The sequence below is a fragment of the Podarcis liolepis genome, assembly GCF_965112155.1.
Source record: "Podarcis liolepis genome assembly, chromosome: 2".
NCBI lineage: Eukaryota > Metazoa > Chordata > Lepidosauria > Squamata > Lacertidae > Podarcis > Podarcis liolepis.
In genome coordinates this window covers 116,639,559-116,653,011 of record NC_139555.1, presented here as the reverse complement: position 1 = coordinate 116,653,011, position 13,453 = coordinate 116,639,559, and the positions used below count along the sequence as shown (strand labels likewise).

At 43.1% G+C, this 13,453-nt stretch overlaps 1 protein-coding gene across 1 annotated transcript in view; it reads left to right on the top strand.

The window, feature by feature from the left end:
• Positions 1-11,252, top strand: part of LOC310699273 (uncharacterized protein) — a 45,995-nt gene extending 34,743 nt beyond the window's left edge. Inside the window, exons 11-15 of the mRNA XM_083486895.1 lie at positions 2,525-2,620; positions 3,433-3,663; positions 5,195-5,217; positions 6,073-6,191; positions 10,702-11,252. Coding sequence (XP_083343021.1) covers positions 2,525-2,620; positions 3,433-3,663; positions 5,195-5,217; positions 6,073-6,191; positions 10,702-11,249 — 1,017 coding nt within the window. The 3' untranslated portion in view covers positions 11,250-11,252. The remainder of the gene's footprint in view (positions 1-2,524; positions 2,621-3,432; positions 3,664-5,194; positions 5,218-6,072; positions 6,192-10,701) is intronic.
• Positions 11,253-13,453: the final 2,201 nt, after the last annotated feature.

Sequence of the window (13,453 nt, the reverse complement as noted above, 5' to 3'; positions counted from 1 at the left end):
ACCCCTTCTGCTTACGTTTCTGTGTTGATTGCTGTCTCTGCTCCCTGTCGCCTCCTGGAAGTCTTGCCCTGCATTGACGTTGGAGATGCCCGGGTTGGTTGCATCTATAGCATCTCCTCACTGCCATGGCCAAGTCCAAACCTTGGTGTTGCTCCATTGGCAGATTCTGCTGCTGGCCCCCTCGGCTGTAACTCCTCTGCTCTTGGAGTTCAGCCTGTCTATCTGACCTTCTTTCTGCTTCTTCGGTCAATCTGCCAACCACATACTCAAGGGTCAGATCTCGGGGACGCATACTCTCCATGCTGTTAATCACAGGCAACCAGCTTTCAGGCAAACTTGAAAGGATAATGTAGGTTTGGTCAGTTTCATCATAACGCTTACCTCTCTGCTGTAGTTGAAGAAACAGAGATTTCAGCGTTTGAAGATGAGTTGCCAAACTCTCACCTTCCTTCATAACAGTCCTGAACAGCCTTCTGGTCAGAGAAATGATAGTTCCAGCAGTTTCTCTGATATGCATTGCCCTTAATAAATTCCAGCACTCAAACGCTGTGCTGGCATTTGCTACATGCAATAACTGAGAGTTGCTCAAACACAGCATAATTTGGGCACGAGCCCTTTCATCTAGCCGTTTTTTCTCAGCAGAGTCCTGTCTCAAAACCTCAGTTTCAACACAGTCCCATAGTCCATCTCTCCTTAACAACTGCTGCATTTTAATTGACCAACTCAGCCAGTTGCTCTCTGAGAGAAGTTCAAAAGGGATGCCTCCCCCAATAGTTACAACTTGGGAAGACTGGAAATCTGCCATCTCTGCTGGTGCTTGCTGAGCCCCTTCTTTAGGGCCTCCAGCAATCTCTCCTGACTCTCTCTTTAGAGTCCAACTGGATGGTCCTGGCTGGCACTCACCGGCTTCTAGCTGCTGCCTCTGTTGACCCTCAGGTCCCGCCTGGCTCTGCAACTGGTGTAGCCGCTCTGTGAGTTGCCTACTGTGGTCCTCTAGCAGTTCAAACTGTTCCAGTAGCCGACGCTGAGTGCTTTCCTGATCCTCAGATCCTAGCTGCTCCAGCGTCGCTGCAGACAGTTACAGCTTGCCACCAACTGCTCCAATACACAGCCACTGGCTCCGTACACCACCAGGACTCACCAGCTCCCTGCTGAAATGCTGTTAGTTGTTTTGCACTCTGCACATGCTCAGAAACACTGGGCCCATAACCTGTCAGTGTTTGTAGAAAAGCAAAAAAAAAGAACGAAAGGGTTCTGACCTCCCTTTATCTTCTCAGTCTCCTTGTCGGTACAAAAAGAGTCCACGGGAATATCCTTGCAGAGTTTTATTAAAAGTCTTTGTGCAAAACACAACTGAATACCACGACTGAAACACACCAGCACCAACCAACCCAAACACCAGCCAACACCCCAAACCAACATCTCTCACATATATATACAGCCTGCTGCAAGCCGCTGAGTCATGCTGACCCAGCTTTATTCACATTAAAGAAACAGCGGCCATTTTAGCCGTGACAGTACCAACGGTACATCATCTTTTCCATATTCTCTCGGAGTCCAACACAAGCTGTGAATTTCATATCTTTGTTCCAAAGTTTCTCCCACCTATTGTAATCCAAATTATATCCCAAATCTATGGCCCATTTAATCATAACCTCTTTCACCTCTTCATCCTTGGTATCCCACTCTAGTAATTGATTATACATTTTGGATAGAAGTTTGGTATTTCCTTCTATTATTTCTACCTGGTATTTAGATTTTTTTTCATTCATCCCTACTTTTTTATGTTCATTCCAGAGGGCATTAATTTGATGGTACTGAAGCCACCCGAACGGATTAAGTTTATATATATAAAATCACTGTTAAATTATGAATTTCTGAGAGCGAGAAATATCAGGGATATTTCGGTGTTGTTTGGTAGGATTTAATTTCTTTTGTGCCAAATTGAGATATACAAAATACTCTTTCCCACAAGTTTCAACTAATCTCAAATAAAATGAACAAATGAAATTGAAAAAAAGAAAGCAAATTAAATAGTCCCAGACCACTAATATCAGGGCACTGGAAGTCAACCTCTCTCTCTCTCTCTCTCTCTCTCTCTCTCTCTCTCTCTTTATTATTAAAGATTTTCTTGATTTACAAAAGTGTGTGCAATGTCTCTCTCTTGTATATTTTCCCCCCATGTAACATTTTTACAAGTCAGTTTCATTTGTTGAGACATTGGGAAGAAAAGGGGGAGGGAGGGGGGAAAGATGAGTGGGGGTGGGGTTGGGTGGCGATGTTTCTATTTTACTCTTTTACTTACTATATGTGGGGTTTGGTGTCAGCGTTGCTTGTGCAGGTTCTTTGCTGTTCACTTGTGTTCCTTTGGTGGTGAGAGAGGTTGGGGTTGGCCTAGGGTGTGGTTGTTCATTTGTGATTGGCTGTGTTGAACTTTGTTTTCGTGTGTGAATGGGGTGTGTGTGTGTTTTGGATCAGCTCTTTCTCAATCTCAATCAAACCTGAGATTTTATTTCCTCTTTAGGGAGAGATCTGCAGCCGCCTGGAGATTCTGAGGAAAGAGAGAGGGGAAATTCTGGCCTGTCAAGCAGCCCTGGACAAGGAAAGCAAAGACCTCCTTGTAAGTGCCACTCTTATTACTAGGGAGGGAGAAAGTATTTGAAGAATCAAGTCAGGACTGAGGAGGGATGGGGAAATGTATCACCTTCTTTCCATTTCTCTTTCTTCTACATCAGCATGTGATTTTAATTTTTAAAAAGTACTTCTGAAAATTCACCAGCATTTAAGTATGAATTTTCCCTTCTATCAAGATTTTTAATATTATTTTCCCCAATATGCGTATTTTTGCAAAGCACTCTTCTGTACCTTTTCCATTCATTTTTCACCATTATTTGCACTCATAAACATATTTTATGCATACTTTACCCTAGATTATGCGTGTTTTTGCACACATCACCTGACTATGCTAATCCTGGAAAGTTCATAGGAGTGTGTATTTCAAAGGATTGTTGTGTTTTGGTCTGCATATTTTTTTCTGAAAGTAGTTATGAGGTAATTTCACCTTTCAATGCAAACTGAATTGAATTTATTTGACCTGAGGCAGCCCAACTCTTTTGAATATGAATTAGTAGGGACGTCCTGATTTACCATAAATATTGTTAATTAAGGGTCTTTCTAAATGTGCACTCTTGTTAACCTTCAGAAAACTCAAGCCATCATGAACACTGGTGATGAGTTTTTAATGTCCATGGAGGCTCTCTGAATATTTTAGAGGTTGCCAGGTTCAAAAATGTGCACAGAACCTCCATGGCAAAAAAAAGGCTCCTTGCTTTAGCCAAATTGCAAATCAGCAGGCATGGCAGTGGAGAGGGAAGAGGAATTGTGTTCCTGACTCAAGGCTCTGCTTTCCCTCTTTCTTCCTTCCTCTTGCAGAATTTAACAGAATCTGAGAAGCAGAGGACAGTGGAGAAGTTCAGACAACTGCACCAGTTTCTGGAAGAACAAGAAAAAAATCTGCTGCATGAAATGGAAGAGGTAGAGAAGGAGATTGCAAGAAGAAGGGATGAGCAGCTGGCCAGACTCTCCAGGAAACTCTCCTCTCTTGAGAAAATCATCCAGGAGATGGAGAAGAAGAGTCAGCAGCCAGTGAGTGAACTCCTGCAGGTAAGACGGTGGTAGGAACAGCACAAGGTTGTTCTCAAAGACAGTGTTGACTCCAAACCTTTGTGTGCCTTCTCTATCAATTCAAGGTTCAAAAGGTTAATGGCACCTCTAGCCAGGTCTCATGTACAGGAGCAACCAAGAGAACTGAGATGGTTTATTCCCCTTAATGCAGATTGTGGATGCTTATTCAGTGTTAAAAGAGCACTTCATGCCCTGTGGTGGGCTTCCCAGAGACCTTTATCGCCACCTTAGAGCTAAGCAAAAATGAAGGAAAGGAAAAGTGAGCTTTAGCACTGAGCACGATCCCATTTTTTGATCCAAACTGACATCCCCAACACCTCTGCATTCAGACTGTCCTTTCCACTGCTGCCCTCCAAATATCTCTTCCATTCCACCCCTCAGCTTCTGGGCTGATCACCTTCAGCAGCCATGGAGATTTGTCCAAAATGGTGCTCTGTTATCAAATAATGCAATACATTGATTACAACTCAGAACAATTGTTACTGGTAAGTGCAGGAATAGGCAAGCTTCGGCCCTCCAGATGTTTTGGCCAACAACTCCCATGATCCCTAGCTAACAGGACCAGTGGTCAGGGATGATGGGAATTGTAGTCTAAAACATCTGAAGGGCCGAAGGTTGCCTATGCCTGGGTTAGTGGGTGTACTTCTAAGCCCAGTAAGAAACCAGTCCTTGGTTAGTGAAATATCCCCAAACAACATTATATGGTTTCTACCAACCGCCTGACACTTCCTTCACCTTTTCCAGGCCATTTCTCTGAAAGAAACAATGAGGTGTTTTACTTCCCTGATCCGCTAACATTGCTGGGGTTAGAAACTCACCTGAACACCAATTTCTTTGGAATTTTGGAGGCATCAGGCTGTTGCCTGTTGGTGGCAATTTTGGAGGCATCAGGCTGTTGCCTGTTGGTGGCAACAGGCTGAAATCTGGGACTGTCCTACAGATCACTATTTGGGACAATGTCCTAGAGAAGGACTCTCCTGTAGGACTCCTGATGTCTGAATTGCATGATGAAAAGTGCACCGAGAGGGAGTTTTTTCACAGAAAACTGGATGCAGGCTGAGAAGTTAAACCTGAAAACTAGGGTTGGAAGGATTCCTCTGAAACTACATTTAAAGATGAAACTGCCTCATTTTCCTTTGTGATCAATATGCAAGCTGGCCACTGACATATGCACATCTGGATTTTCCACTGCAGTTCTCCAACTAAGTAATCTTTACTTGCATACAAAATTGTATACAAAAATGTATTTTGGCATAAATTCACAATAAAATCCTGATGAATTTCTATTTTAAAAATTGCAAACTGATGTGGAAATGTAGAGAACTGACAATTGGAAAATCAAAAGCTGACTCAAACCAAAATTGAATGCTTCAGATATTCCTGCTCAAAACTTTGGCATGTGGCAGACAGACTAGTGTCAGAGGGCCAGAGGGCATCCATTTCAGGGTCTAAAGGGTCTTCCTACAGTGGCTTGTGGTGTGCAATGATTTCTGTTCTCTTTTCCCTCTAGGATGTGAGAAGCACCTTGCAGAGGTAAGTGAATTCTACTCATTTCTTTTGGCAACAGTCTGTAAGGCTGAGAAAAGTCCAGACTCTGTGCCAGGACAGACCCTCCCAGACAAAGGTGGTCTGCTTCATCCTCTGAGAGCATCTCATTCTAGAGCAGAGCTTATCTTACTTACTAAAAGCAGGACACTCCCAAGTTCAAGAAACAAATATTTTTAGCTTACTCAAGTGTCACTGTGACAAAGCTGTTGTACTCGCACAACAAGAGAAAGTGACTTCCTTGGGAGGAACAAGTGCCTAAGTTGCTTCCCTCAAGATTTGCTTCTCTACAGCATCCACTGTTGACACCCCCCCCCCCGGTCCTTGAACACCCCTTTCCCATGGAGCTCTTGTGGGGGGGGGGAGTTCTCACGAGGCGGCAGGAGCTTGGGAAGTGCATCAAGGTGTCACACAGAATAGAGATTGTAAGGAACGTTTCACATTTGCTGATATCAGCAACCATTCTTTTCTTTTCTGCACCTTCTCTGGAAACTCTAGAGTAGGGAATGTCAGCAGTGCTGTCAACGCCCTCAGATAGTTCCTGCTCTTGTCAGGAAAGGCGATTAAGTGAAATTGTAGCAGAGAAACTCTGAGCATGACGATATTACATAATGGTGTTTCTCTTTTGAGTAGACATCAGTGGGGAGACTCAGAGGCCTGGGGTTGCTGCTTTGGCCCTCAGATGTCTGGCTGTGGAGTCTGTAGTGAGGAAGAATTGAACCCCTCTGTGCCTGCCTGTTTCTCAAGGCTTTCTGCCACTCTCTTCCTCCTCTCAGTTCATTTTTCTTCATGCACTAGGAATTATGGGTTTGAATGGGCTAACATTGTTTTTCTTTTCACTAGGTATGAGAAAAGAGAGCGTTTAGAGACTCCATGGGCATTCCCTCCACAGCTGAAGGGGAAGGCCTCCAGATTCTGTGACATAAATCGTATAATTGGGAATGCGATGAAGCAATTCAAAAGTAATGAAAATTACAGCAAGGATTTTATCCTGGGCGTTATATTAGTCCAGAACTGGGCGTTCCAGTCTCTTAATGTATTGCATTAATGTATTGTATTTTGTTCCTGTTGCAGACAGGGGTATCCTCACAATGCCTTCCTTCTTGGTGCCGCAGCCATCATTTCATTTCCCCCAGAATGCCCCATAAATATTGTCACTCTGGTGCATAGAAGAGAATGGTGGCTGCCACAAAGAGAGACAGCGTGAACCAAAGTGCATAGCAAAGCCAGGATTTCCTCCCTAATGTGTATCTGTTCACAATTATGCTGAACTTACTTTTTGTTACCCATCTCCCTACTCCAGACTGGCCCTTTTGGAGGTTCTCAAACTCTGAAGGGCAGTGTGAAAGGGCATTTTGAAACACCCTGTTCCTCTCTTTGCCTCCTGCTCAGGCTTGTCTCCCAGCAGTGGATAAAAGGCCTGATCTGTCTCCTCAGATGTCCATCCACAGCTGCCCTATCTAGAGCTGCAACCAACACAATCTCCTGAGAGTTCCCAAGCTAACCCTGAAATAAACCACACGTGAGCCTCAAAGGACACGTTTCTTAATAGCCTGGAACATGGACATAGCCAAGCCCCCCCCCCCCGAAATATTTAACTAACTAACCAATCATGTCAACTAACCCAAGTCCCCCATGATATTCTCACAAGGAAGCTGGTAAAATGTGGGTTGAATGAGGTAACTGTTAGGTGGATTTGTAGCTGGTTGACTGACCGAACCCAAAGAGTGCTCACTAATGGTTCCTTGTCATCCTGGAAAATAAGTGGGGTGCCACAGGGTTCTGTCCTGGGCCCATTGTTGTTCAACGTCTTTATAAATGACTTGAATGAGGGAATGAGGGGGTGCTCATCAAATTTGCAGATGACACCAAACTGGGAGGGGTAGCCAAAGCCACAGAAGACAGAATCAGAATTGAAAATGAGTAGTAATTAAGCTTCATATCTTTTTGCTTCCTCAGACTCTCTTTTATTCAGACAACTGCTTCAAGAAGGTAAATTTTTGATTGAGCCCAAATTCGCAGGAGGGATGTGGACGGATATATAATTGAGGTTAAATAAAAGAAATGGCAGACTTTGCAACCATCATCAATACCTTAATGCTGGTTAATAGCTGCTTACTTGCCTTTCCATGTGACTAAAGCATTTCGGAAGAGCGAAGCTGGGACATCCCAAGAGCCAATCTAGTCCATCCTCCTCTTTGCAACAGGAGCCAAACTGAAGCCTGCAGGAAGTCCACAAGCAGGAATTCAGAGGCGGCCTTGTAAGAGTCATGGAATTATTAGAGTTGGAAGGGAATCATTTAGGCCAACCCCCTGCAATGCAGGAATCTCAGCTAAAGCATCTATGATAGATACCAATCCAACCTTCGTCATGGATGCTTTAGTTGAGATTTATGCATTGCAGGAGGTTGGACTAGATGACCCCTGGGGTCCCTTCCAACTCTACAGTTCTATGATTCCATGATTCTTACATGTTAGGGTGAAATTATGTATTACGTTTTATACATATATAAAAAAACCTCTCAGGGGATTGGGAGGAGGTATGTTGGAGATGGTGTTGGCACTAACCAATAGGTCCCTACCACAGCCAAACTTGCATTGAATTTTTATTTATGTTTTTAAGTTACATTTTTAGTTTCATTTGTTGAGACATTAGTGTTACATTAGGAAGAAAAAGGGGAAAGAGGTGGAAGGGGGAATGGTGAGTGGGGGTGGGGGTGGGTACCAATGTTTCTATTTTACTTAATGTATATGTAGAGGGTTTTGTGTCAGCATCGCTTGTGCAGGTTCTCTTTGCTATTTGCTTGTGTCCCTTTAGTGGTGAGAGAAGTTAGGGTTGGTCTAGGGTATCATTGCTCATTTGTGATTGGCTGTGGTTAACTTTGTTTTCATGTGTGAGTGGGGTGGGTGGCTGTTTTGGGTCAGGTTAACCATATTGATTCGTATGCTGTTGGTGGATTCTTGTCGTTGTCTTGTTGGGCTGTGTATGTGATAAAGGGGAACCATACCGGGGTGAAGGCGTCTTCTATTTGTCCCCATGTCAGTTTCAGTTTATTGGTTAATTTTTCTAGTAAGGCTGTTTCCCATACTATTTGGTACCATTGGTCCATGCTTAATCCTGACAGGTCTCTCCAGTGTCTGGTTATGATGTTTCTGGCTGCTGAGAGTAGATGGGTTATGAGTTCTTTGTGATGTGAGTGGGCATTATTGTCTTGGAAGATGTTTAGTAGGGCCAGTTCCGGGGTTATTTCTAATACCTGCATAGTTATTTTGCATATTTCTTTTATGGCTGTTGTCCAGAATAGTTGGATTTGGGGGAATTCCCACCACATGTGTAAGCATGTGCCTGTGGAGGTGCACCCTCTCCAGCATTTTGGTGAGGTTCCTGGGTGTATTAGCGCTAATTTCCTTGGTGTTAGGTACCACCTGTAGGTGAGTTTTAGAGTGAGTTCTTTCCTTTTCGATGATATGGATTTAAAGGGGGGTTTAGACCACATTCTAGTCCACTGAGTGGGGTTAATCTCATAGCCTATGTCATCCTCCCACTGTTTTTTGATTATGTCTAGGGGGTTAGAATGCTACACTCACGCTCCATGATCATTTCTGCTATACTCTGCTGATAGTGTGTGCACATGTCTTTAGATATGTGTCACTGGTGTGCACTGACTGATTTGTGAATGTCCCAGGCTGCGCTTCATCAGGAAGACACTTGGAGAGGTCTGTCTCATTCCAGGGGCTGCGTGTCCCCCCCAGGTCTGTTCCAACAATGGTTATGGGCCCAGAGTGGAGCTGTGACATCGGTACCGAAGCCCAGAGTGGAGCAGCGTATCAGTTCTGAGTCCAGAGTGTGCTGCTGTCCTGAGTCCGGAGAAAGCTGCATTTACCGGAGGACAGTATCCGTGATTTATTGAGCAATATATACAGGACAAAGCAACCATGGCCTCCTCTCACTTCTCCTCCAAGAGAGGGGGAGAGAGAGAGAGGAAGGGAGGGAGGGAGGGAGGGAGGGAGGGAGGGAGGGAGAGAAACAGTACAAAAGTACAGTACAGCAGAAGAGATAAGACTGACTTCTGTTCTCAAACTTTCCAAGTCTAGAAAGTAAACACAGACATGTGATGTAACAATCACACATCCAGCAATGAAGGATTGAAATGCTAACATGGAGGTCAGGTCACTGAACACTTTCAGTAGTTCTGTTAGTCTCGTTTTCATTTCCTTCAGTTCTCGTTTTGTTGCTGGGTTGTTGTCACCTTGGGGGGGGGTGTGTGTGTGTGTTGTGTTCTCAGTGCTGTTCACCATCTCCCTGGTTGGTGTCATCCCAGTCTCCCTGATTATTTTGGTTTGGGATCTGCTTGGTGTCCTCTTGGAGAAGGGCGTGTTGTGGTTAGGAGTTGTGGCAGCGGTGGTTCCTGGGTGTTGCTGAGCTGTTGAGCTGAACAGGCGTTGTTGACTGGTGGCTTTTACAGAGTGTCTGGATTAGGTGGTCCTTTGTGTCCTGTCTGGGCTGTGTTTTAAGGACTTCTCTGGTGTTCCCATTGCCGGAGCGGGTGGCAGACAAGCAGACAGGCCAGTAGATCAACAGACAGACAGTTCACATAAAGGGGTTAGCAGGCAAATGTACAAGAGACCGATGGGGTGGGGCCAGAGGGAGGGTGTGTGATTGAGGGGGGGTTATTCGTGAGTGCACCCATGTGTACATGCCTGCGCACTCATACACAGAAAAGGGATATTGGGGTCTAGTTAGGGGTGGAGGGAGGGGTTAGGGATTTGTAGAAAAGAGTTAAAAATTTAAGACTGGCAAGGGTGTGCTCAGAGACAGAACCAAACAAAACAATATAGAGGCAAAAGATGGAAAAGAAGAGGAAGAAAGGGAATAGGAGAAGGGAAGGAGGAAGGGAATTAGAGCAAAAATAAAAAGGAGAGGGAGGGAGAGAGGGAGAAAGGAAAGTGATAACAATGATAATAAATTGCAGTGGTAATTTTAGCTGTAGTGTGGGGTAAGGGATCACCTGGAGGGGGAGTTGCTAATGGAAGTGGGTGGGGAGGCGTATGTATGTAGATTTAAGAGTTAAGAAGGAGAGAGGGAGCAAGAAACAGACAAATCAAAAAAGGAAAGGATTAAAAAGGGAAAGAAATTTAAAAAGGAAAAGAGAAATCTGGAGATGGTGAGGTGGTGACAATAATATCTATATATTAGATGCTAAAAGTAAAAAATAAAGTAAAATAAAAACATGTAGAAAACTCTTTGAGAGGGACAAAACAAAACACAATCAATAAAACACCATAAAAAGAAGAAAATAACTGATTTAAAAAATAACAAGGTAGATACTTACTGTGGAGGAAGTCTGGAAGAAGGAGAGGAGGGTACTAATCATGTAAAGAAATCCCCTTTATTTTAGAGAGAATCTGGTTCTTCTGAGTGTTTTTTGGATCAGGATGTCCATTTCTGTCTCTCAGCTGACTCTGCCTAATCTTCTATTTTCCTCATCTTCTCCCCAACAGCAAATGTCACTCTGGATCCAGACACAGCCCATCCCAGCCTCATCCTGTCCAAGGATCGGAAAAGTGTGAGAAGGGGAGACAAACATCAAGACCTGCCCAACAATCCTGAGAGATTCAGCGACCGAATTTGTATTTTGGGATGTGAGGGATTCAGAGCAGGCAGACATTTCTGGGAAGTCAACGTGGAAAGTGGGGAATGGTGGGCTATGGGGGTTGCCAGGAAATCTGTGAGGAGAAAGAGCTTCTTCCCCTTAAGCCCAGAGGAAGGGATCTGGGCTGTGGAGAAATGGAGAAGAAAGTACTGGGGCTTCCCCTCGCCTGATTCCTCTCCTCTGTCCCTGAGTGAGGAACCCAGGAGGATCCGGGTGACTCTGGACTATGAAGGGGGACGTGTGTCTTTTTCTGACGCTGACTCAGGAGCCGAACTCTACACGTTCTCAGGAGCCTCATTCTCTGGAGAGACCCTCCTCCCATTCTTTTGTCTGAAGGGAAATCAAATCCACCTCAAGATCTCCTGAGGAGACTAAATCTGCCTCTCGGGCCCAGCAGGAGTTTCTCTCCAGACCAGAGTGATTGAGAGAAAAACAAGCCCCACCAAGAGCCATTTGGACAGTTTTTCAGTAGCCCTTTGAGAAGATTCATTCCAGTCACAATCAGCAGAAATAACAAAACAGACAAGATACAGGTTTTCCTTGCCTTTCCTCCCCGGAACTCCCTCTACAATTTAGTTCTTCAAGAGACATTAATTGTTTCCGGTTCCTGCATTAACATTCCTTATTAAACTTGCTTTGGATTGGGCTGTCGGTGTTAACTATTCCTGAAGGTTGCATTTCTGAAGGTACTCACCAGGTGTGATGCATTGTCACTATGTGTCAATATCAATGAATTGTGAGTTGTGCATCTTTGCAAGGAAGGTGGATGGAGTGAGGGAAAACATTATCTGCACCTCCTATAACCACCTGGCTCTGCCTCTTGAGACCAGACCTGCCATGAGCTGCCCTACCCACCATCCCAAATGGGGAGGAGATGCCACTCTCTGCCCCCTTCTTAGCGTATGAAGCAGCAGGTCAGCCTCATAATCTGAAGGTCCTGAGTTGGAGCCTCTGAGAAGGCAACTTCCTCCTCTCTCTTCCTTTTTGCCAAGGGGTGTGTTCAGCTGCGCTTTCTAAGAAGGGAAAAGGGAAGACTCTGGGTGATGAGTTTGGGATCTTGATTGCTGTTATTTATCTATATTAAGCATATGCAAGTAATAAGTAAATAGAAAAAAATATTCCTTGACCAGGAATTGAATGCAGACTGCATCAATGAGAGAACCAAATTTTTAGATCCATGAGTAGATTTTGATTGGTGTTATTTTTCTGTGTTAAACAACTTAAGAAGGTTTAAATTTGACCTTGTGATAACTGTACAAGATGCTATGGCTGGCATACTGAGGGTCTTGGAACAGATTCTCAAGTTTGGAGAAGTAGCAGGTTTTAAATTAAATTAAAGTAAAATGAAAGTATTGGTAAAAAATGTGACAGAGCAATATAAAATAGACAACGATTAATGGAATTTACGATTGAGAAGAAAGTTTAATATTTAGGAGTATGGATAACAGCTAAGAATATACATATTTTTAAGGATAACTATATAAGAACCTGAAGAGAAATAAAGAAAAACTTAGAGGTGTGGGGAAGGATAAATTTATCATTATTGGGAAGGATAGCAGTAATTAAAATGAATGTATGGCCAAAAATGTTATTTTTATTTCAAACAATACCTTTGATCTGCAATGCAAGATACTTCAAAGAATGGCAAAAAGATATTACTAGATTTAGTGGGCCAGGGAAAGAAGCCAAGAATAAAATATTAACTGTTGATAGATGCTAAAGACAGAGGCGGATTCTCCCTGATGTTTTAGACTTTGAAGGTCATGATAACAGGTATAGTTGGCATGCATATTTGTGCTGTGAAAAGGTTAAAGTACATAGAGCTTTCTTAAATCATGTCATAAGAAAATTGGTGTACAGGGTATGGGAAAAATATAAAAATTTACTAGAACAAAAAACACAATGGTGGCTCTCTCCACTGGAAGCAATATCCTTAAAAAAAACCTGAATATGAAAAATGATTGGGCAACATATAAAGAGCTGTTAATGGAAAATAACCACCATATACAAGTAATACTCCATTTGTTAACAAAAAAATAAACTTAATTTTATATTTCTACTATCTCTTGTTTTCTTTTCTATTTATTAACCTAGATTTTTTCTAAAAACCCAGAAAACAAAAACAAAACATAATTGTACTTCCTATCATTTCCCAATGTGTATTCTCCTTCTGATGGTGAATATACCTAACATTAGTAGCTTATCCTTTGTTTCCTTTCTAATACATTCTTAGAACAGTTCTTAACCTTTGACTTACTGTATTTCATTTATATTTCATTCCATCTTGACTATATCATTTAGTTGATGGCATTGTAACCAGTCAGTTAGTAATTCTCTTTTGTCCTCAAACCTCTTCACTTTCAGTTGGTGTTCTATTTGTCTATAAGGTTTATACTCATGTCTAGTATTTTCTTTCAGAAAAACTGAGAGGTAAGGCCAGGGAATAGGCTGTGTTTGGGGAAAATATCTACTTTCAAAGATGGTATGGTATAGTGGTGAGTGTGTGGGCTAGGACCAGGATGACCAGGATTCAAATTCCCACTCGTCATGAAATTGACTGGGCTACCCTC